This window comes from Pistacia vera, unplaced genomic scaffold (assembly GCF_008641045.1).
Source record: "Pistacia vera cultivar Batoury unplaced genomic scaffold, PisVer_v2 Contig788, whole genome shotgun sequence".
NCBI classification, from domain to species: Eukaryota; Viridiplantae; Streptophyta; class Magnoliopsida; order Sapindales; family Anacardiaceae; genus Pistacia; species Pistacia vera.
This window is the reverse complement of record NW_022196654.1, coordinates 130,649-154,242: the sequence shown is the minus strand read 5'-3', so window position 1 is coordinate 154,242 and position 23,594 is coordinate 130,649. Positions and strand designations below refer to the sequence as shown.

General features: G+C 36.3%; 2 protein-coding genes and 2 long non-coding RNA genes across 4 annotated transcripts; 1 reads left to right on the top strand and 3 right to left on the bottom strand.

Moving 5' to 3' along the window:
* Window positions 1-6,524: 6,524 nt before the first annotated feature.
* Window positions 6,525-9,443, bottom strand: LOC116116902 (putative disease resistance protein RGA4). Its single transcript, XM_031402938.1, has one exon. The coding sequence runs from the start codon at window positions 9,441-9,443 to the stop codon at window positions 6,525-6,527; it is 2,919 nt and encodes a 972-aa protein (XP_031258798.1).
* A 2,949-nt stretch (window positions 9,444-12,392) lies between these two features.
* On the bottom strand, window positions 12,393-13,981 carry LOC116116911. Its single transcript, XR_004125892.1, has 3 exons — window positions 13,843-13,981; window positions 13,651-13,752; window positions 12,393-13,383 (listed from the first exon to the last, which is right to left on the bottom strand). It is a non-coding gene; the product is annotated as an uncharacterized LOC116116911 (long non-coding RNA).
* A 2,072-nt stretch (window positions 13,982-16,053) lies between these two features.
* LOC116116900 lies at window positions 16,054-17,511 on the top strand. The gene is made up of 2 exons (XM_031402937.1): window positions 16,054-16,423; window positions 16,820-17,511. Exons 1-2 carry the CDS (start codon window positions 16,054-16,056, stop codon window positions 17,509-17,511), a joined length of 1,062 nt encoding a protein of 353 aa, XP_031258797.1.
* Window positions 17,512-18,413: 902 nt separating this feature from the next.
* LOC116116891 lies at window positions 18,414-21,761 on the bottom strand. Its single transcript, XR_004125888.1, has 3 exons — window positions 21,579-21,761; window positions 21,307-21,375; window positions 18,414-18,595 (listed from the first exon to the last, which is right to left on the bottom strand). It is a non-coding gene; the product is annotated as an uncharacterized LOC116116891 (long non-coding RNA).
* Window positions 21,762-23,594: the final 1,833 nt, after the last annotated feature.

The window sequence follows — 23,594 nt, the reverse complement described above, 5'->3', positions numbered from 1 at the left end:
GATCAGGCTGGGGATGAGATTCTTTTTTTTTTTTTTTTTTTTTTTAATTCGGGACATGGTTGTTGAAATTGCATTGTGTTGGAAGACTTGTTTTGAGCAGAAGGACATTAATGTCATTTTAAAATTCTGTCAAAAACAAAAAGTTATTAACGGTAAGGGTTTATCGAAATTTTCCAAACCTCAAGGGTTTAAAATAATTCCAAAGCATATGGTAATGCATAAATGATGGATAACGACTATTTATTAATTGTATTAATCTGACAAAGGAGTACCCACCCCCCATTAGTTTGGCAGAGTACCCTCATCACTTGGGGGATTTTGGTCATATTAAAATATTTTAAATTTAATAAAATATCCGAAAGCATATGGTATTACAATGATGGATTTTATATTTAAAACCCAAATGAAGTATAGGAATCTTCATATTATATTTAAGATAGCAAGTATACCTGTCCCAATATATAAGATATATATTTCTAGTAACATGATTAGGACCTTAATTTAACAATTATAATTTGAATAATAAGTATATAATGTTATGTCGGTAGTTAAGCATCTTTTGTTTTGTATGGAATCTCTCCTCTTTCCGACTGTTTCTATCATAACTCTTTCTTTCTTGGCCGTCTCCAATCCTTACCCTTTTTTTCCTGACGTCTCTAATCTTTAACTCTAAGCATTTTCAAAATTGCCATTGTGAAGCACATGACGTTTTCTAAACTTGATGGTTTTTTTTCCTTAACTTATCTTCACAGGAGACTAGTGGAATAATCCACCATCACGGTCTTCCCCTTAAAACTTGAAGCTAACACAACTACTTGTGCTAATAGTATGCTGCCTATGCATTTACTAATTTCTTAGACTTAATTGAATGTGGCTAGATTTCTGGCCCATCAAGTGATAGGTACTTTCAAACTATTTTGACCCGCAAGACAATCCCACCAACTCTTTACTCCTTGTTCATAATGCTGTCTATTCACATATTATCATAAACTCTTAACTGCATGAATTAATTTGTTAATGTTGAAGTGAAGGCTTGAAACGGTGTCATTTGGGAGTTAGTTGTCGCTGTCGTTGGGCTCAGCTTAGTTGGATCTCACCGTTGATCCAACATTGATCCCACGGCTGCAATTGCAACTCTGGTCAACGGTAATAAACACATCAATTGTCAATTTACCACATTGACGCCTTCCTCTTTATCGAAGCAAAATTCTTCTCTGAGTTTATGGTTTTGATCTGAAATTGTTGTAATGTGAGATTTGAGTGATTAGGATTAGTCATTCTGTGAAGTGTTATTGCTTTAAGTTAGGGATTCGAGGGTGAGTATCCTACTGTTATAGTTGCGGGTAGATTTCAGTTTAAGGGTTAAGAGATAAATCAATCTGTGTAAGGTTGTAATTGTTGGATCTTGAAGTAATATTAGAGCAGGAGACTCCTCCTTCCGAAGCTCAAGGTGAATGTAGTTTATCCAAATCTTGGATAAGTGAACCGCAGTAAATCGCTTGTGTTGATTCTTTGTTTGGCTGTTTGATTATGTGTGTGTATGTGATTTAGATAATTTGGGTTAATCATAACAGTTAAGAAGAAAGGTTCCAGAAATAACCTGATCAATTCCACAAATAATCAAAGATGTGGATACTTCACACATCCACATTCTGAAGAGAGTATAAAGTTGACTATAAACTGAATCTCAATCAAGTATTACAGGATTATAGCTCATCAGGACAATGGATTGATAGAAAGAGTGTATACAGGAGAATTACACAATATAGCTTCTTCAACAGCATTCACATCACAGAATTAGTACTAATTTTCCGGTTTTCGAGAGTTTTTAAGCCTCAGAAAACAGAGGCAATTAGAAAAAGGAAATGGATTGAAGGCATTTGAGGAAATTGCCAACATGAGTACTGATATGAGGGGCCTTTGACAATTTAGTTCAAGACAACGAAGGAATTTCGGTACAAAAGAACTGATCATTAGTTGAATACCGTGCTGCACCTTGTCTCAAGGTTCAAGTGCTTCAAATTCGAGAATGATATCATTGAGTTGCATCTGTGAACAAAAAGCTTGAGATCCATTTCATAAAGCTTGTCACAAAGGGAAAGCAAGATGTGGTGATGCTGCTCTATAGACTAATCCGTGATTAGCTACAAAGCTTAACTATGAAATGGAAGGGCATTTTATGTGGTCAAGCTCATGATGAATCAATCTTGGTTGATGGAATTTTAAGAAGATGAGGATGATTAACAGCTCTACATGTTGCTACTCAATGGGGCTCACGTAATAACCAAATCTCATTCTACTCTGAACAAACGTGGCGTATGAGCAGAAGTTTTCTAACATGTTGGAGCTTGGTGGTGTGGCTGAATTTTGCTCAAAAAACCAACAAGACATTCTCCATGCATTGTGCCTGTACAGAGGAACTTGGGTAACAAGATTGTTTTTGAGGGTTGACCAAGACCTTGCTCTACAATACAATGGAAAAGGTTACACCCCATTGCACTTGGCAGCCATGCTGTCAGAATTCCAGTCCTTGAAGATTTTTGTTAAGTTTTCCAACTTCCTTTCAGTACCTGACATAAAAGGAAAAAACAGTATGTCATCTTTGCTGTTAAGTTCAAGTGGAAGTTTCAAGACTTGAGATAAAGAACAAAATAGTTTACACTTGAATTGATTTTAATTGTTACCATCTGAATGATGTTTATCAGTTAGCAATATATATTTTGAATAAAAAAAAAGAGAACATCAACTGCTGCAATTGTGAACGATACAGTGCTAAGTGATGTAGAAAGCAACCAGTTTAAGAAAGCCTTAAAGCCACAGAAAAACTCTCTCACCAGGGGTCACAAAAATGCTTGAAAACACCAAATGATTTGATATGGCAACGGTATAACTGCCCTTCACTTCCACTTTGCCAGCAGCCAGGAGTTGTGCCTGCATCAAGCTCAAGCTGTCAGCAAAATCTAAAAAAGATTCAGGCGAGTGTTAAATCGAAGAAAAATATGTGATAGTCATGACAGTACCCTAATAAAACCACAGATCCAGAAGCAAAACTGGATATGCTCACCACCTGGCCTCGACACAAGCGTGTCATTGAATCTTGTGGCCTCTTGCCTACTCAAGCATGCAACCAGTGTGAAAGAGGATTTACTTGAGCTTCCATCCCTAAATAAACCAGAAATTCAAGATGATAAGCCATTAGAACCAGTTGCCTTACAGAAGAAAAGATGAAATTCAAGATGAAATTCAAGAGGATTTACGGTTTCAGTGCTGTCCTCTGGAGAAGGCGCCTTGACAGTGTCTTTAACTCGGGACCAATTACTGATGAAGTAATTCTTCCTTTTCTGTCCATCCTTCTGAAGAATTTCAATTTGGGGAAAAGAATAACTGATGAAGTAAACTTCACAATGATCTCATCCCAAAAATTAAAGATAAGAAAGACACCTTTAGAAGAAAACCAACCTGTATTCAGACGGGTAGAGAAGTGAAAAATGTTTAAGACAATCCCCTACTCTTCCAAGTTGGTCAAATCCAGCCATTCTCTCAAGGAAGCCACAAAGCTTAAAGCCTTACTTTGGCGACTAAATTTTTGTGCGCCTCGAAATGAAAATATACCTGTAACGCTATAGTCATGAATTAATTGCATAATGAAATTTTTAAATGATACAAATATGAATAATGCCTATCATCAATTAATAATCCTCTTTGAAGAACACGAAGGAATTCTTGACAAAGAACTGATTACTTGAACACCATGTTGCAGCTTGCCTTCAGGCACTTCAAATTGGTGAAAGATATCATTGCGTTGCATCTGAAATGGTGCAACTGTGAACAAAAGCTTGAAACTCCTTTTGCATGAAGCTTTTCATCAGAGAGAGAGGATGTGGTAATCTGCCTTGGAGATTAAGCCTTCGACACAAACTTCACTGTGCTTGCGGCAGAGGATACGTGAGATACAAGATTGTTTTGTGGCTTGACCAAGGCCTTGTCTCTGCAATACAATGACAAAGGTTACACCCCACTGCACTTGGCAGCCATGCATGGAAAATTCCAATCCTCGAAGATTTTTGTTAAGTTCCCAACTTCCTTTCGTATCTGACATAAGAGGAAGAAACACTGTGTCATCTTGCTGTAAATTCAACCACTATGATGAACTTGTATGTCTGGAAAATTTCTTCATATCATCTAATCTTCTCCTTAAGAAAGATAAAATAGGAAACACCATATACATTGATGGATACCTACCCAAATCACTCACTGAAAACACACACCACAGCAGTCACAATGAATCAACCAGAATACACAACCAGAACTTCCCAACACAGGAAATACAGATATATATATATTGAAGATGAGAACTCTACACCAATTCAAGATAACCTCAACTCAATCAACATAAACAATGAAAGAAAAAAACAAAATAGATAAATGGTAACAACTAAGTAACTAGCCTGCTGGACTTCAAGGGCCAGCCACTCCCCTTTTCACTTTTCTTCTCTGGATAACCTCTAATTCTTCTGCCTCATTTTAATCTATTCATCTCTCTCCCTACAGAATTCCCAAACAACCATACTCCTACTGTCACCTGTTTCACACGGTCTCCCTCACATACACACACGCATAGGACCTAACAACAATTAATTCTCTATTGCCCCTTCCTACGCCTCCTATTATAGACCAGCAGCTCTTGTTTCATCATACTCTTGTAGTCTTTAGAGAGAACTGTTGGAGATCCATATCGACTAGGCACGCTTAAGCCAATAGGTTTATAAGAGTGTATATCCTCCCACTCAATAAGGTCTTTTGGGTAGAAGTTAGGCCTAACTCCAACAAGTGGTATCAGAGCCAGCCCCATTTGAGCTAATTGATTGACCAGCGGTCGACTGTCAACTACCTCCATTCATAGAGCAAGTGGACTATATGGCTTGACCGTGAGGGGGAGTGTTGGAGATCCCATATCGACTAGGCGCTCAAGCCAATGAGTTTATAAGAGTGGGCAATCCTCCCACTCAATAAGCCTTTGGTGAGGAGTTATGCCCAACTCCAACAGGAACTACCACTTAAGAATTTAAGTGGAAATGTTTCAAGATTTCAGATAAGAACAAAACATTTTGCGTTTTAATTGATTTTAATTAATACTAAATGATGTATTTATCTTGAAATGATTTCAGTTAGCCATGTACATTGTGATACAGCAAAAGAGATCTAAACTGCCGCAACCATAAAGGACATATGGTACTTGAAATTCTTGAACTGTCTCCAGGTAATGCAGAACAAGCAGCAAAGAAAGCCGTAAAGGCAGCTGCTGGTAAAAGTACAGAGTTGTTGCCTCTCTTAGCAGGGGCACAAGAAACTAATTCTCGACAGCAGACACTTGAAAACTCCAAAGATATACTGACAAAAAAACAGGAGCCTTCTTCATATCTGATTGATATAGGCAACGGTTGTGAGCTGCCCTTCGACTTCAACTCGCTACCAGCCAGAGGTTGTGCCTACACCAAGCTCACCATGTCAGCAAAATCTAGGAAGGATTCAGGTGATGTCAAATAAAAGAAAATATGATAGTCATGACAGGAGGTTGTGCCTACACCAAGCTCACCTCCTGGCCTCGACACAAGCGATCAGCAAATCTTATGGTTTCTTGCCCACACCAAGCACGGAACCAATGTCAACAAAGGATTTACTTGAGGTTCCATCCTTTGAAACCAGAAATTCTAGATGACAAGCCATTAGAACCAGTGTCCTTAACAGAACAAAGGATTTGTGCGATCTGAAAGAATTCAGGACGCTGAGTGATGTACACAGGAGAGAATGGAATCAACTTCCAAAAGTCGCAATAAAAAGCAACAGCATATGATATACATCGAGGCTCTACAAAATACCAGGAACACAATTAATGGTGGAATTTTGATTACCAAGTTACTTTTATGCAGGCACAAACTGGGGTCTTCCAAGAGGGCCATTGAAAGGAAAATCCACAGTCGCAGAACAACAGCTTTTAAGGTCTTTACAGTAAGCAACAACATTGCATTTTTCACATCTTTGTGTATTGTTGTTTTCTTAGTTAGCATCATCCCCTTTCAAAGAAAACAAATGATGAAAATGTTGGTGATTACTCACAAGGTCATGTGGGTGGCTGTGTTGTTCATGGCTATTGCTTACATTGCTGCAACTGGGTGACCACGCAAAATTGTAGAGAATCAGATGGATGTTTGAAGTTCTACTGGCTATCAGTGCTGGGACTGGAGGAACCGTGTTCGTGTATCTGGCAATTGTGCTGACAAGACATTGGTTAAGGAAGTTGAAGTGGAGGGAAGAGAAAGGTAAGAGGAGGAGAACAACTGCAACCATTCAGATAAAGCCAGTCCAACATGACATAAACGTAGCTGAGGAGAAATATTAAAGAAGAAATTGAAAAGATAATATAACAATAATTTGATTAAAAAAAAAAAGTGATGTCGTTCGTAGATTAGAAGTAATTACAAGGAGCATACATAAGTTATTACCTGTGGCTAGCGGGTTGATGTTTATTGCTGCCGTTTGATCCATTCATTATCGATTATGATATTAAGAGAGATCTTGTGCCAGTCCTCTCCTGTTCCCTCTTTGTATCGTTCACGTAGAATATCACAATGATAAATGGCCAATTCTTTGAGTGCTGTTCTCTGGAGAAGGCTGTCTGGAAGTGCCTTTAATTTGGGGCAATACTCAATTTGCAAGGTAGCAAGACAAGGCATAAATTTAATATGTTCCTTATCTTCTCCCTTCTTTGTATTGTGGTTGTCCCACTCTTCCCATTCGTGCATATACCAAAATTCAAGTTCTTTCAACTTGGGGAAGAAATAAGAGGATGAAGATGACGAAGAGGTTCCACTTTCCATTCCCCAAAACACATTATCCACTTTTTTCACATACATATTGTCTATATGTAGTCTTTCAAGGAATGGCAGTTTTCCCAGTGGATGCAAATTCTCACAATTGGAAACATTCTGAAGAAATAAAGACTTCAGCTTGGTTAATGACGTGATCCAAGTGGAGGGAAAAGTGTTGCCCCTGTAGTGTTCTATGTTCAGCCGCTCTAATTTTGGAGGTGGTAGTAAGGCTTCGAGGACTAATTCATAATCTTCACATGATACCCCTCCTCCAGAAGTTATCGGCTCCCAAACTACCGGCCCCTTCCTTTTCCACTTATGAAACTGCAGACTCAGACTAGTGAGGTTTTCCTTATTCGTAAGTAGTTGGTTAATTTTACCATCACTCGCAAATTTCACAAATCCCAACCCTCTTATTGTAAGGCTCCCTTCAAGATCATTCAAATATTTCAATCCTTCGAGACTACATGCTTTGCTGTCACTATCACCTTCACTACTTACAACGAATTCGCTCAATGTTTGAAGACCAGTTAATTTCTCAATCCCTTTCGGAATGTAAAGTAGTGCGTGACTCCAAACATTTGTTAATCGCCTCAAATTTACTAATTTGTCTATCCCTTGAGGTAATTCAACTAAATCACGACAATCACTAATGTCTAAAGTGTGCAAATTATATAATTCGCTCAAGCTTTCTGGTAATTGTACTATATTTTGTGAACTCAAATCAAGATACCTTAAATGAATCAATTTTTTTATATCTTTTGGAATCTCTTCAACTCTATATTTCGGGAATTTCAATGACCTTAAACACGTCAATTTACATAAATTTTGTAAAACATCACCGGACAATGCATTATAATCTCTGTCATCACTAATCATGAGGAGACTACGTAGACTTTTAACACTACAAATGGTCATGGGAAATGAAACCCCTTTATTAACCTTTAACATTAAATGACGAACATTTTTGTTAGAAGAGTTTATAAAAGGATCCTTATCACCAATATTGACTTCTATAGCAAGACATTCACCGTTACTCAAAAATAGTGCAAAGTCATTCACTATATCATGCATCTTACAACCCAATATAACATCTTTAGATTTTACAAATTCTTGGAAGAAAGATCGTGTAGCTAAGTGATGAAAATACTCTTCACCTATTGTCTCTAACTTTGGATCTTTTTCTAACCCCAAATAACCTTGCGCCATCCATAATCTAATTAATTTATCTTTTATTATATGGTGATCTTTTGGAAAGACAGCACAATAAGAGAAACATTTTCTTATCGAGGATGGCAAATCGTTATAACTCAACATCAAAGGGGATAGAAGACCCTTTTCAATCTCCTCTAATTTCCACATTTCACTATGTAAAACACGTTGCCATTCATCGCTACTCCTCTTAAACTGCAAAAGACTCCCGATGGTTTTTGTAGCAAGAGGTAACCCCTTGCACTTCTTAACGATTTCCCTACCAATTTCTTCTAATTTTTCACACTCATGAGTAGGTCTTTCAAAAAGAGCTAGTCTCCTAAATAGTTCCCAATTCTCTTCATATGACAATTCTTCAACATTGATAATATCAATTGACTTCATAATACGTGTTACCGACTCTTTACGCGTGGTAATTAAAATTTTACTTCCATGGAGACCGTTCTTCAAACAATGATAGAATGGTTCCCACTTATTGTAATCTTCATTCCACACATCATCTAAAATAAGAAGAAATTTTTTACCCGCAATAGAGTCATGAATACGTTGAAGAAGAAATTGTAGATCACCTACAATAGGAGTACTAGAATTTTCTAGAGATTGAATAATTGCTTTGGCAATCATGAGCTCATCAAAAGGATCTGATACGCACACCCATATTCTGATGTTAAAATTGCTCTTTACATCACCATTATTGTACACATATTGAGCGAGAGTTGTTTTTCCAATTCCTCCCATCCCTACAAGTGAGATGATTTGGAGGTTTTGTTCACTACTCTCACACAATAACCTGTTAATTAAATATTTCTTCTCAAAATCTCTACCACATATATCAGATACATTGATAAAAGTGGTAGTTTGTATTCGTTGATAATCAGGTCTCTCATTAGCTAAAATGATATTAAGATTATAATCACCTTTTTCTTTTGCAATAGCATCTAACTTTTTATTTTTCTCTGTTATTCTAACCGCAATATCATGACGTAAAACAACTTCTTTGAAGCCAAAGCAAGGAGAGGGAAAAAAGCAACATACCTTTTTCTTAGGAGCAAGAGCATTATGAACATGACCTCCATGAATTTTGAGTTTCATGATTTCAGTGTTCCACTCATCCAACACATCTTCCACGTCATAGCATGCGTCTTTGAGCCGATTCAACCAAACTCTCACAGCTCTATTCTTCATTTGTTTTTGGTCAGCATCAAGTAGCACAGCTTGAATGGCTTGAAGATTGTTCTTAAGTTTATCTACTTCTTCGTCAATGTCTCCCACTAGCCTCACCTGTTCTCCTATGAAGCTAGCAGTTGAAAGTAGAATTGAATCCAACAGCTCCAAGGAAACCGAAACAATTGCTTCAGCCATATTAAGATATGATCAATAATATGAAAGAGAAGAAATGGAGATATTTGTTTCGTTTGCTTTTGTGTTATAATTAGTGAATGCTGTCATATATATATATATTTTTATGCACTATCCTAAAATTATTGCATATGGTAGAAGTCAACCGCATTTAATTTTGAAATGTATTTTTTTTGTCCCAATATGTGTGAAAGCAACGTAATTGTTATTATTAATTTNGCCGTCTCTAATCTATTACTCTTTCTTTTCTGGTCGTCTCTAATCTTTAACTCTTTCTTTCCTGACCATCTCTAATCTTTAACTCTTTCCTTATTACTACTTTTCCTTTAATTAATTAACTATATTGGCTTTTCTAGATATTTAAATTCTGAATATTAAAATTTTAAATATAAATCAACGTACACAAAATGAATGATAGATCTCATACAAAATCTTTAATTCGGAACATAAATATGAATCACTTTTCAAATCCTCTCTAATTGTGGCCATCCAAGCCAATTGTGGCGAACCACGATTGAATATATATTAAATATATTTTAAGTAAAAAATAATTCATAAGGGTGCAGGTCTAAAGTGAACAATAAATCTATGGACAAATGTGTAATTGTCATAGTCAATAATGGCCAACCTATCTATTCAACAGCTAAAAGTGATGGCAAGTTCAAGGCGAGTCCATGGTAGTTTCGCAATTTCAAGAGCTCAAGTATTATTGGGAAAAATATGGTTAAATTATGATTTGTCATAACTAATAAATAGTTAGATTTTACGTAGCGGGTCTCTTATTTTATGTTAGCGAGGGACATTATTTGACCAGTCCTACATTGATTTAGTGAATAATTGTATGAAAATGTTTATATGTCAGTAGTTAAGAGCTTCTTTTGCTTTGTAATGGAATCTGTCCTCTTTCCTGGCTGTCTCTCTAATCTATAACTCTTTCTTTTCTGATCGTCTCTAATCTTTAACTCTTTCTTCCCTGACCGTCTCTAATCTTTAACTCTTTCCTTATTACTACTTTTCCTTTAATTAATTAACTATATTGGCTTTTCTAGACATTTAAATTCTGAATATTAAATTTTTAAATATAAATCAACATACACAAAATGAAGGATAGATCTCATACAAAAACTTTAATTCGGTAAATAAATATGAATCACTTTTCAAAACCTCATATTTTAAGGTAGCAAGAACAACATGAATTTTTAAAATATTAGGCGAATAAGACCATGTAAGAGCTTGAGTATGATTCTTAAAATATGCTTAATTTATTTAAACATGAATTATCCTATAACTTTTATCCATTTCTTTTGTTATTGTTAAGTAATATGACAAAACAATCTGACAGTTAGATTGTTTTGTCATATTAATTACCTACCTTATATTTTATTATATATTGTTAATAACATGAATACGACCTTAACCAACCATAACTTTTACTGGTTAGGATATATATTTTTGTAATAACATGATTAGGACCTTAACCTAACTTAAATTATATTGGCTAGCCAATTCACAGGTGATCTTAATTTAAACAATTATATAAAAATGTTTGTACAAGTGGCCAAATGAGTCGGCACTCATCTTCCCACCTGCCATGCCAAGCTAGCAGTGAGGGACATTATTTGACCAGTCCTATCCTACATTGATTCAGTATTTTAAATTTAATAAAACAAGTGGAGCTATTTATTTAAAAAACCCAGATGAAGTATAAGAAATCTTCACATATATTTTAAGGTAGCAAGTATACCTGTCCCAATATATAGGATATGTATTTCTAGTAACATGATTAGGATCTCAATTTAAACAATTAATAATCTGAATAATAAGTATATAAAATGTTTATATGTAAGTAGTTAAGAGCATCTTTTGCTTTGTAATGGAATCTCTCCTCTTTCCTGACCATTTCTAATCTATAACTCTTTCTTTCTTGGCCGTCTCTAATCCTTAACCCTTTCTTTCATGACCGTCTTTAATCTTTAACTCTAAGCATTTTCAAAACTAACATTGTGAAACACATGATGTTTACTAAACTTGATGGTTTTTTTCCTCAACTTATCTTCACAAGAGACTAGTGGAATAACCCACCATCACGGCCTGCCCTTTAAAACTCTAAGGATAACACAACTACTTGTGCGAAATAGTATGTTGCCTATGCATTTACTAATTTCTTAGACTTAATCGAATTGTGGGCTAGATTTCCTCAAACATTTTGGCCCATCAAATGATAGGCACTTTCAAACTATTTTGACCCGCAAAGACAACCCAACCAAACTCTTTACTCCTTGTTCATAATGCTGTCTATTCACATATTATTCATAAACTCTTTAACTGCATGAATTAATTTGTTAATGTTGAAGTGAAGGCTTGAAACGGTGTCATTTTGGGAGTTAGTTGTGCGCTATCGTTTTGGGCTCAGCTTAGTTGGATTCTGACCGTTGATCCAACATTGATCCCACAGCTGCAATCGTCAACTCTGGTCAACGGTATATAATCACATCAATTGTCAGATTTACACAATTGAAACCTTCCATCTTTATCGAAGCAAAATTCTTCTCTGAGGGTTTATGGTTTTGATCTGAAATTGTTGTAATTGTGAGATTTGAGTGATTAGGATTAGTCATTCTGTGAAGGTGTTATTGCTTTTAAGTTAGGGATTCGAGGGTGAGTATCTCTACGGTATAAGTTGCGGGTAGATTTCAGTTTAAGGGTTAAGAGATAAATCAATCTGTGTAAGGTTGTAATTGTTGGATCTTGAAGTAATATTAGAGCAGTGAGCTCCTCCAATTCCGAAGCTCAAGGTGAATGTAGTTTATCCAAATCTTGGATAAGTGAACCGCAGTAAATCGCTGTGTTGATTCTTTGTTTTGGCTGTTTGATTATTGTGTGTGTATGTGATTTAGATAATTTGGGTTAATCATAACAGTTAAGAAGAAAGGTTCCAGAAAATAACCTGATCAATTCCACAAATAATCAAAGATGTGGATACTTTCACATCCACATTCCTTGAAGAGAGTATAAAGTTGACTATAAACTGAATCTCAATCAAGTATTACAGGATTATAGCTCATCAATGGACAATGGATTGATAGAAAGAGTGTATACAGGAGAATTACACAATATAGCTTCTTCAACAGCATTTCACATCACAGAATTAGTACTAATTTTCCGGGTTTTCGAGAGTTTTTAAGCCTCAGAAAACAGAGGCAATTAAGAAAAAGGAAATGGATTGAAGGCATTTGAGGAAATTGCCAACAATGAGTCAATGATATAGAGGGGCCTTTGACAATTTAGTTCAAGACAACGAAGGAATTCTGGTACAAAAGAACTGATCATTAGTTGAATACCGTGCTGCACCTTGTCTCAAGGTTCAAGTGCTTCAAATTCGAGAATGATATCATTGAGTTGCATCTGTGAACAAAAAGCTTGAGGATCCATTTCATAAAGCTTGTCACAAAGGGAAAGCAGATGTGGTTATGCTGCTCTTATAGACTAATCCGTGATTAGCTACAAAGCTTAACTATGAAAATGGAAGGGCATTTTGATGTGGTCAAGCTCATGATGAATCAATCTTGGTTGATGGAATTTTAAGAAGATGAGGATGATTTAACAGCTCTACATGTTGCTACATCAATGGGGCTCACAGTAATAACCAAATCTCATTCTTACTCTGGAACAAACGTGGCGTATGATGCAGAAGTTGTTCATAACATGTTGGAGCTTGGTGGTGTGGCTGAATTTTGCTCAAAAAACCAACAAGACATTCTCCAATGCATTGTGCCTGTAGCAGAGGATACTTGGAGGTAACAAGATTGTTTTTGAGGGTTGACCAAGACCTTGCTCTACAATACAATGGAAAAGGTTACACCCCATTGCACTTGGCAGCCATGCATGTCAGAATTCCAGTCCTTGAAGATTTTTGTTAAGTTTTCCAACTTCCTTTCAGTACCTGACATAAAAGGAAGAAACAGTATGTCATCTTGCTGTTAAGTTCAAGTGGAAGTTTCAAGACTTGAGATAAAGAACAAAATAGTTTACACTTGAATTGATTTTAATTGTTACCATCTGAATGATGTTATTCAGTTAGCAATATATATTTTGAATAAAACAAAAGAGAACATCAACTGCTGCAATTGTGAACGAGATACAGTGCTAGAAGTGATGTAGAAAGCAACCAGTTTAAGAAAGCCTTAAAGCCACAGAAAAACTCTCTCACCAGGGGTCACAAAAATGCTTGAAAACACCAAATGATTTGATATGGGCAACGGTATGAACTGCCCTTCGACTTCCAACTTTGCCAGCAGCCCAGGAGTTGTGCCTGCATCAAGCTCAAGCATGTCAGCAAAATCTAGAAAAGATTCAGGCGAGTGTTAAATCGAAGAAAAATATGTGATAGTCATGACAGTACCCTAATAAAACCACAGATCCAGAAGCAAAAACTGGATATGCTCACCACCTGGCCTCGACACAAGCGTGTCATTGAATCTTGTGGCCTCTTGCCTACATCAAGCATGCAACCAGTGTGAAAAGAGGATTTACTTGAGCTTCCATCCCTAAATAAACCAGAAATTCAAGATGATAAGCCATTAGAACCAGTTGCCTTGACAGAAGAAAAGATGAAATTCAAGATGAAATTCAAGAGGATTTACGGTTTCAGTGCTGTCCTCTGGAGAAGGCGCCTTGACAGTGTCTTTAACTCGGGACCAATTACTGATGAAGTAATTCTTCCTTTTCTGTCCCATCCTTCTGAAGAAATTTCAATTTGGGGAAAAGAATAACTGATGAAGTAAACTTCACAATGATCTCATCCCAAAAAATTAAAGATAAGAAAGACACCTTTAGAAGAAAACCAACCTGTATTCAGACGGGTAAGAGAAGTGAAAAATGTTTAAGACAATCCCCTACTCTTCCAAAGTTGGTCAAATCCAGCCATTCTCTCAAGGAAGCCACAAAGCATTAAAGCCTTTACTTTGGCGACTAAATTTTTGTGCGCCTCGGAAATGAAAATATACCTGTAACGCTATTAGTCATGAATTAATTGCATAATGAAATTTTTAAATGATACAAAATATGAATAATGCCTATCATCAATTAATAATCCTCTTTGAAGACAACGAAGGAATTCTTGACAAAGAACTGATTACTTGAACACCATGTTGCAGCTTGCCTTCAGGCACTTCAAATTGGTGAAAGATATCATTGCGTTGCATCTTGAAATGGTTGCAACTGTGAACAAAAGCTTGAAACTCCGTTGCATGAAGCTTTTCATCAAGAGAGAGAGGATGTGGTAATGCTGCTCTTGGAGATTAAGCCTTCGACACAAACTTCACTGTGCTTGCGGCAGAGGATACGTGGAGATAACAAGATTGTTTTTGTGGCTTGACCAAGGCCTTGTCTCTGCAATACAATGACAAAGGTTACACCCCACTGCACTTGGCAGCCATGCATGGAAGAATTCCAATCCTCGAAGATTTTTGTTAAGTTCTCCAACTTCCTTTCAGTATCTGACATAAGAGGAAGAAACACTGTGTCATCTTGCTGTAAAATTCAACCACTATGATGAACTTGTATGTCTGGAAAATTTCTTCATATCATCTAATCTTCTCCTTAAGAAAGATAAATATGGAAACACCATATTACATTGATGGATACCTACCCAGAATCACTCACTGAAAACACACACCACAGCAGTCACAATGAATCAACCCAGAATACACAACCAGAACTTGCCCAACACAGGAAATATCAGAAATTATATATATATTGAAGATGATGAACTCTACACCAATTCAAGATAACCTCAACTCAATCAACATAAACAAGTAAAGAAAAAACAAAAATGAAGATAAATAGGGTAACAACTAAGTAACTTAGCCTGCTGGACTTCAAGGGCCAGCCAACTCCCCTTTTCACTTTTCTTCTCTGGATAACCTTCTAATTCTTCTTGCCTCATTTTTAATCTATTCATTCTCTCTCCCTAACAGAATTCCCAAACAACCATACTCCTACTGTCACCTGTTTCACACGGATCTCCCTCACATACACACACGCATAGGACCTAACAACAATTAATTCTCTATTGCCCCTTCCTACGCCTCCTATTATAGACCAGCAGCTCTTGTTTCATCATACATCTTGTAGTCTTTAGAGAGAACTGTTGGAGATCCCATATCGACTAGGCACGCTTAAGCCAATAGGTTTATAAGAGTGGATAATCCTCCCACTCAATAAGGTCTTTTGGGTGAGAAGTTAGGCCTAACTCCAACAAGTGGTATCAGAGCCAGCCCCATTTGAGCTAAGTGATTGACCAGCGGTCGACTGTCAAACTACCTCCATTCATAGACAAGTGGACTATATGGGCTTGACCGTGAGGGGGAGTGTTGGAGATCCCATATCGACTAGGCACGCTCAAGCCAATGAGTTTATAAGAGTGGGCAATCCTCCCACTCAATAAGGCCTTTTGGGTGAGGAGTTATGCCCAACTCCAACAGGAACTACCACTTAAGAATTTAAGTGGAAATGTTTCAAGATTTCAGATAAGAACAAAACATTTTGCGTTTTAATTGATTTTAATTAATATCTAAATGATGTATTTATCTTGAAATGATTTCAGTTAGCCATGTACATTGTGAATACAGCAAAAGAGATTCTAAACTGCCGCAACCATAAAGGACATATGGTACTTGAAATTCTTGAACTGTCTCCAGGTAATGCAGAAAGCAAGCAGTCAAAGAAAGCCGTAAAGGCAGCTGCTGGTAAAAGTACAGAGTTGTTGCCTCTCTTAGCAGGGGCACAAGAAACTAATTCTCGACAGCAGACACTTGAAAACTCCAAAGATATACTTGAGACAAAAAACAGGAGCCTTCTTCAATATCTGATTGATATAGGCAACGGTTGTGAGCTGCCCTTCGACTTCAAACTCGGCTACCAGCCAGAGGTTGTGCCTACACCAAGCTCAACCATGTCAGCAAAATCTAGGAAGGATTCAGGTGAGTGTCAAATAAAAGAAAAATATGATAGTCATGACAGGAGGTTGTGCCTACACCAAGCTCACCTCCTGGCCTCGACACAAGCGCATCAGCAAATCTTATGGTTTCTTGCCCACACCAAGCACGGAACCAATGTCAACAAAGGATTTACTTGAGGTTCCATCCTTTGAGAAACCAGAAATTCTAGATGACAAGCCATTAGAACCAGTGTCCTTAACAGAAGCAAAAGGATTTGTGCGATCTGAAAGAATTCAGGACGCTGAGTGATGTACACAGGAGAGAATGGAATCAACTTTCCAAAAGTCGCAATAAAAAGCAACAGCAATATGAGATATACATCGAGGCTCTACAAAATACCAGGAACACAATTATAATGGTGGCAATTTTGATTACCAGAGTTACTTTTACTGCAGGCACAAACTGGGGTCTTCCAAGAGGGGCCATTGAAAGGAAAATCCACAGTTCGCAGAACAACAGCTTTTAAGGTCTTTACAGTAAGCAACAACATTGCATTTTTCACATCTTTGTGTATTGTTGTTGTCTTAGTTAGCATCATCCCCTTTCAAAGAAAACAAATGATGAAAATGTTGGTGATTACTCACAAGGTCATGTGGGTGGCTGTGTTGTTCATGGCTATTGCTTACATTGCTGCAACATGGGTGACCACGCAAAATTGTAGAGAATCAGGATGGATGTTTGAAGTTCTACTGGCTATCAGTGCTGGGACTGTAGGAACCGTGTTCTTGTATCTGGCAATTGTGCTGACAAGACATTGGTTAAGGAAGTTGAAGTGGAGGGAAGAGAAAGGTAAGAGGAGGAGAACAACTGCAACCATTCAAGATAAAGCTCAGTCACAACATGACAGAACTAATGCTGAAGGAGAAATCTATTCAGAATCCACCATCTCAGATGTTGACAGTTCCACCATTAGGATATCATGCATATTGAAAATTTTAAATCCACAAAGAATAATGTTAAGTCTTTCTTTTCTTTTCATCTGGAGAAGGGTGAATATTGAGTGTCAAACAAATTGGATAGTTCTGCTAACTGCTATGTTAATATTTACGACCAAAACCTTTCAGAATTAGATTCTTCAGTTCTTCAATATTGCATAGAATTTAGCTGCAGGTAGTGATTTAACGAATATTGAAAAAGTTTAAGCTAGGTGGCTTACAGTTCCAGTCTAAGTGTTCAGTCAGAGCTAATGAGTCTAATGACAGGTGAAGCATGAAAACTGCAAGTTGCAAATCTTGCACATTTATCCCATTAAAAATTTTCATTCACCATTCGGTTATAGAATTAGCATTTCAATAAAAATTCAAGTCCAAATATTCCTTCTGGATATTTACATACACAAGTAGTCAGAAATTTGTTGCAAGTAAACATGGTAACAAATCATTAAGAAACAGATCTTGCTTCCAGAGTTAAATCGATACTATAAATAAACAGTTATTACAAGAACATATCAGCATAATTAGCAGTGGTAGCATTAATGAATAATTTAACCAGTCAAAATTTTCTGTTATATGCATATTAACTAAGCTTAAATAAAAAAACGAAGAATAGAGAGAAGTTACCAAGCATAACTAACCGGTGTATGATCGTTGGTTTGCTTCCTGGCACTGTTCTTCAATTGTAAGTACCATCATTTAGAATGAAATCTGTAAGGGTAATCATCTTCTCTTCTATGTAGTGCGAGCTTCTGCAGTAAGACGTGAAATATTTGTTTAGGGATTGAAAGTTGAAGCCTTGAATATAAAATTCCATGTCTTAATAATTCAATTGTAACTAAGCTTTGAATGTACTTAAAACTAAATCAGACAAATAATAATTTGTTTAGGGACGGAGGTTATGTTATATATTCCACAGCACATTGTTCCTGTCTATCTTGTGCAGCATGATAACACTCTGTATATGAAATTAGATGTTTGGTTTGAATAAGTAGCATTGTCTCCAAATTACGAGGAGAGAAAGATTAACTCACTCAAATATTTTGATAGATAAACTTCTCAATGAAAGCTACTTTGCGAATGCCTGGAATTTGCAGCACTGCCTTCCTTGAATTCTGTGCGACCTTTCCAAGGAGGCTTCGCAGGACTTTGCTTGCACTTGGTGAGGACTTTCCAGGTGGTTCCTCTCTTCTTAAGCTGCTCACACTCCGCTGTTTTATCTCTTGTAGACCACAAAGCATTAATGCATGGTTAATACTATTAAGATTTGGAATGGTAAAAAGTATGGATAATAAATCAAAGACTATATAAATGCCATGCTCCAATATGTTAGCTGCATGGTTCCAGAGTTGTCCTCTGGAGAAGATGCCCAAAGAAATGAACTTACCCTGTAGTAACTCCGGGCAGTATCCAAATGCTGACGAATGAAGTCATGACATGATTGTAATTTGGAGAACTCAGACTGGTGAGGAATGAAGAATGGGCACTTTTTTCATCTTCCTTGATCCTTCANAGATGCTGAGTCAGCTCAATCTCACACAAGCAACATGGATCTGGATGTTGACACCCAGTTAGCTCAATTGATCAACAACTACATGGATGTGGACATCGAGTCAATTCAATCGGTCAACAACTACATGGACGTCAACACCGAGTCAGCTCAGTTGGTCAACAGCTACATGGATGTTGACACTAAGTTAGCTCAATCGGTCAACAACGACATGGATGTTGACATCGAGTCAACTCAGTCAATCAAGAGCTACATGGATGTCAATTCCGAGTCAGAATATGATAACAATGGCAATCTTAGGCAAAAGATGGAAGGATTTGCTCTTTTGAGTTTGTTGTTAGCATTTCTATTGGTGCTAAAAGTATACTCTTCTTAGGTCTTTTATATCACTTATAAAAGATGGGCTAACTTCTAAATGTACTGCCCTACTCTCCATGGTGATTTTTATTATATTCACTTTGTTAGTAAATCTTCCAACCACAGGGTGCGTGTATGTCAACACTAAGAGTGTATTTAAGGTATTGAGGAAAGGTCAGCGGACCAGACTTAATGCACCCTTACAGTTTTATCTTATCTTCTACCTAGATTTACTAAGTTCACAGTTTCTAAGATTTTAATTTTGATGCTATGCAAAATGTAAAATGCGCCTTTGATAACTCACACTAGCTTTGAACGTTAAGGGTTTCATTTTGTAGCAATAATGACATTGCTTGTCAATTGTCATGAGACACTAAAAAGAACTATTACTGGATGTATGACTGTTAATATATATCTTTCATTTTCAACGCTGCTACAACTGCCAGTTACAATACTTGTTGAGCTCCAAATCTTTTGGATTAGCTACAACTCATTTAAAGTTTTTTTTTTTTTTTTTTAAATTATAGAAGAGGTATACTTACCTATGAGGGTAAGGATCAATTAGATGGGAGCTAAAAATCACTTCCGAGTTCAAATTTCAAGAAACCCAAAGTCAAAATATCTAACTGAAATAGCCCAATAAAATGAGACCACATGTTCAAGGGAAAATAAAGGCAGGCGTAGTGTTACTTGAGCCCCTTAAATATCTTTTTCAGCCCCATTTTAACTAAAAATTATTACATTATATTATGTTCCAAAATGGCCTTATCTTCTCCCTGTCTAACCTTTAATGGGTTTTAAATAATTTATAATTCTAAGATTTAATGGATTCTAAATAATACTGAACCCCATAATTAACAAAACAGTCTAAAATGAGAATAAAAATCACAATAGATAGAGAAAATACTACAGAAGCATGATTAATTAACCAACGTAAAGAAACTAGTTGTTTATAGACTAGCCGTGAGTTAAAAAAAGAAAGATATGAGATTAAAGAGATAATTTGATTGTTCTTCATATTTTATAAATTCTAACAAACGAAAAACTCATAAGATTCAAACTTGTAATTTTCTTTTACTTTTATGTGATGTCAAATGGAATTTACTTATTGTGGGGTAGGTTTTTTTTTTTATAACTATGTCAAATTTTTTTGCATACGATGTTATTTGAAATTACATGTACGAAGGTTAAGATAAGAGAGGAAGAAGATAAGGCTAGTATTGAGATAAGGTGTGTTTAATTTTATTTGATTAATTTAATTTAAAATGTAGCTTAAAAAGAGCTTCAATGACCTCAAGTAACAACACTCTAAAGGCAGACCAAATATACAAAATGTCTAACAAGTAACGATCGAACAAGCCCTCTATTCAAGCAACAAAATTGAAGCCCTATATTAAGGGCATGTTATGAGTTCAAATCCTACAAAGACCCAAATTAATGATGGGGTTAAATAACATTTCCTTAAGCTTAGACCAAATACAGGAAAAGTCCAACAAGACCATATGGGCCAAGTAAGTTCAACAAGGGGTGAAATCAAGCCGAGCTGCTCTAGGCTGAATTTTGACTCAAACTTGGCTCGGCATTAGTCGGGTCGAGTTCAAATTCGAGTAGTTCGAGTAGTCATTCAAGTCGAGTTTGATCACAGTAGAACTCGAACTCGAACTCGATTGAAGTTCGAATACTCGAATTCGATTGAAGCTCGAATTTGATTCAAGCTCATATTCTCGAATTCCACTAAAACCCGATTATACAAACTTGAATTCTAATTTCAGGTGCCGAGTTCGAGTTTGAGTTCGAACTCGATTTCTTAGGCTTGAACTCGAATTTAAATTGAGTTTGATTAACCAGATACTTGACTTGACTCAATTTCATCTCTGGCCAAGTCCAATGCAAATGACATAATCCAAGCCCAAATTTATAATGACATTTGAACAAAGGAACAGCAACAAAAAAAAATGTTCTACAACCCAACACATGCTAATGCATTCAAACTAATGTACAGAAATCATACCTTTTTCAAACATTTAAAAAAAAAAAAAAAAAAAAAAAAAAAAAAAGAGACTGACCTTTGTGGAAGACGAACTCTTGACTATATGTGGAGGACAAATTACCCATGAATGTATTCAAATGAAACTCTGAAAATCAAAAACAGACAATAAACTTCCACTTAAAGGTGAGTAATACAACTACCCCAAATAAATTCTTCATAGAAAAGATCCGACCATTAATAAACAAAGAAGATATGTCACAATAAAAACTATAAAAGAGATGGAGATTAAAAAAAAGCTGTGTAGCTTTTAGGTGTTAATTTTTGGAGCGTTGAAGAAAATATACTTACTAATCAAAACCTTGTGTTGAACAGAGATTCAGATGGTTCCCGGGATGAGAATATCATATTTCCTTTGCCATCTAAAAAATTGATATTTCCTTTATTCATGAACAGATATAATAAATTTGCCATCTAGAAAGCTGAGATTTTCTGAAAATAATTTCCCGTCTTCATAATCCTCTTAGCTTGAAACCAAAGATTTTTTTGNACTAAGTTCACAGTTTCTAAGATTTTAATTTTGATGCTATGCAAAATGTAAAATGCGCCTTTGATAACTCACACTAGCTTTGAACGTTAAGGGTTTCATTTTGTAGCAATAATGACATTGCTTGTCATGAGACACTAAAAAGAACTATTACTGGATGTATGACTGTTAATACATATCTTTCATTTTCAACACTGCTACAACTGCCAGTTACAATACTTGTTGAGCTCCAAATCTTTTGGATTAGCTACAACTCATTTAAACTCACTCGGTTGTCATCAAGTTATGGTCCATTCGAACATTTTCCGGTGCTTTTATGATTATTGCTGGGTTACCCCCCAGTAACCTTACAGGCGAATTGACTGTGTTCTAAGACCATGATTCAAGGGCTGCTCACTAAGGTAAAGGTCGTATGATTCTGATTTTATACTTGTTTTTTCTGCTGGGAACAAAATGAAACACAGGCCTAATATAGGAAAGATCCAACAAGGGTCCATAACTGCCAAAATGTTGAAGAACACCAAGTTTGACCAAGTGACCCAGTCCAAGCATGCATGAATAAGTTCAGATTCCAAGAAAGCCCAAAATAAAAATGACAATTGGACAACCTAATATCAAACTAATAACCTCATAACATAACAAAGGATAAGAATAGCCCAAATAATGAGCCCAACCAACAAAAGATGGTAGATCAAATTTAAAGAAGCCTAACAAGAGTCATAACACAGGAATTGGTCAAAAGGCACCAAACACAACACAAATGATGCAAATCTAAGCCCAATATGTCAGGGATATATCATGAGTTCAAAGGGAAGTGATTTTTAGCCTCCACTTAATTGATCTTCACCCCCCACTTTTAAATTTATTTTATGTTTTGACAAACTTAACGTTAATTTAAATTAATAGAAATAACATTATAACTTTTAATTACACTCAAACTTTATTTTATATTTTTGCTTTAATTTGTAACATCAACTTTTACATAAACCCTAACCCTAAATTTTCACAATCATGGAAAAAACCCTAACCCTAAATTTTCACAATCATGGAAACCTTTTGTTTTATTTTAAATAATTTTTCATTTGATGAGATATAATACTAAAACTATGGAAAACATAACGAGATAAATCCAAATCTGAATTTGAAGAAGAAAACATAAGTTGAACCTAGAAAAAAGAGAAGGGGGGGGGGGGGGGGGGGGNTAGTTTAAGAGGTGAGGATACACGCTGGCAAACTTTTCAAAATTTCCCTCTCAGACTCAGAGATCTTGTTGATCCTCCTCTTGGGTCAAAATCTTCTTCATCTCCTTCTTCTTCTTCATGTCAAGAGCCGAACAAGTTTTAAATACTCATTAGTTTCAGAGATCTTGATCCTCCTCTTGGGTCTTGATCATCCTCCTCTCAGCCGGAAACATGAGAACAGAAACCAAAATAACTTTTAAGAACAGAAACGGTGATTCAGCGGCCGAACCCATCTACCATCAAAAAAATTTCAAAGATGAGAGAGAACTAAATCCGTACCCAGGTCCCAGGTGGCTCTCCGATGAAAACAAGCTTCTCACTTCTCAGTAAGAAAAATCTGACGTAGAATAGGTTGCGGGCCCCGCTGTTGTCTGCCACATTCAAACCAATGAATCATGTCATTTTTTATTTATTATTTTTTTAACGTAAACTGATCTGAAAATCGGGCCGGGACTCTATCTAGGCAAAGGCCCGGTTTCCGATTTTCATGGGTGGACCAGTCGGTCGGTATGGATATATGAGGTCAATATAGGCTACTCATGGCAATGTCAAATATTTCCTTACACAGTTGATGACTAT

Bases quoted from the DNA above. Each gene is read 5' to 3' on its own strand.
- LOC116116900 (XM_031402937.1), top strand. From the start codon at position 16,054: ATGTACATTGTGAATACAGCAAAAGAGATTCTAAACTGCCGCAACCAT. The intron at 16,424-16,819 runs GTGAGTGTCAAA...TTTGATTACCAG, and splicing joins AAAATCTAGGAAGGATTCAG to AGTTACTTTTACTGCAGGCA.
- LOC116116902 (XM_031402938.1), bottom strand. From the start codon at position 9,443: ATGGCTGAAGCAATTGTTTCGGTTTCCTTGGAGCTGTTGGATTCAATT.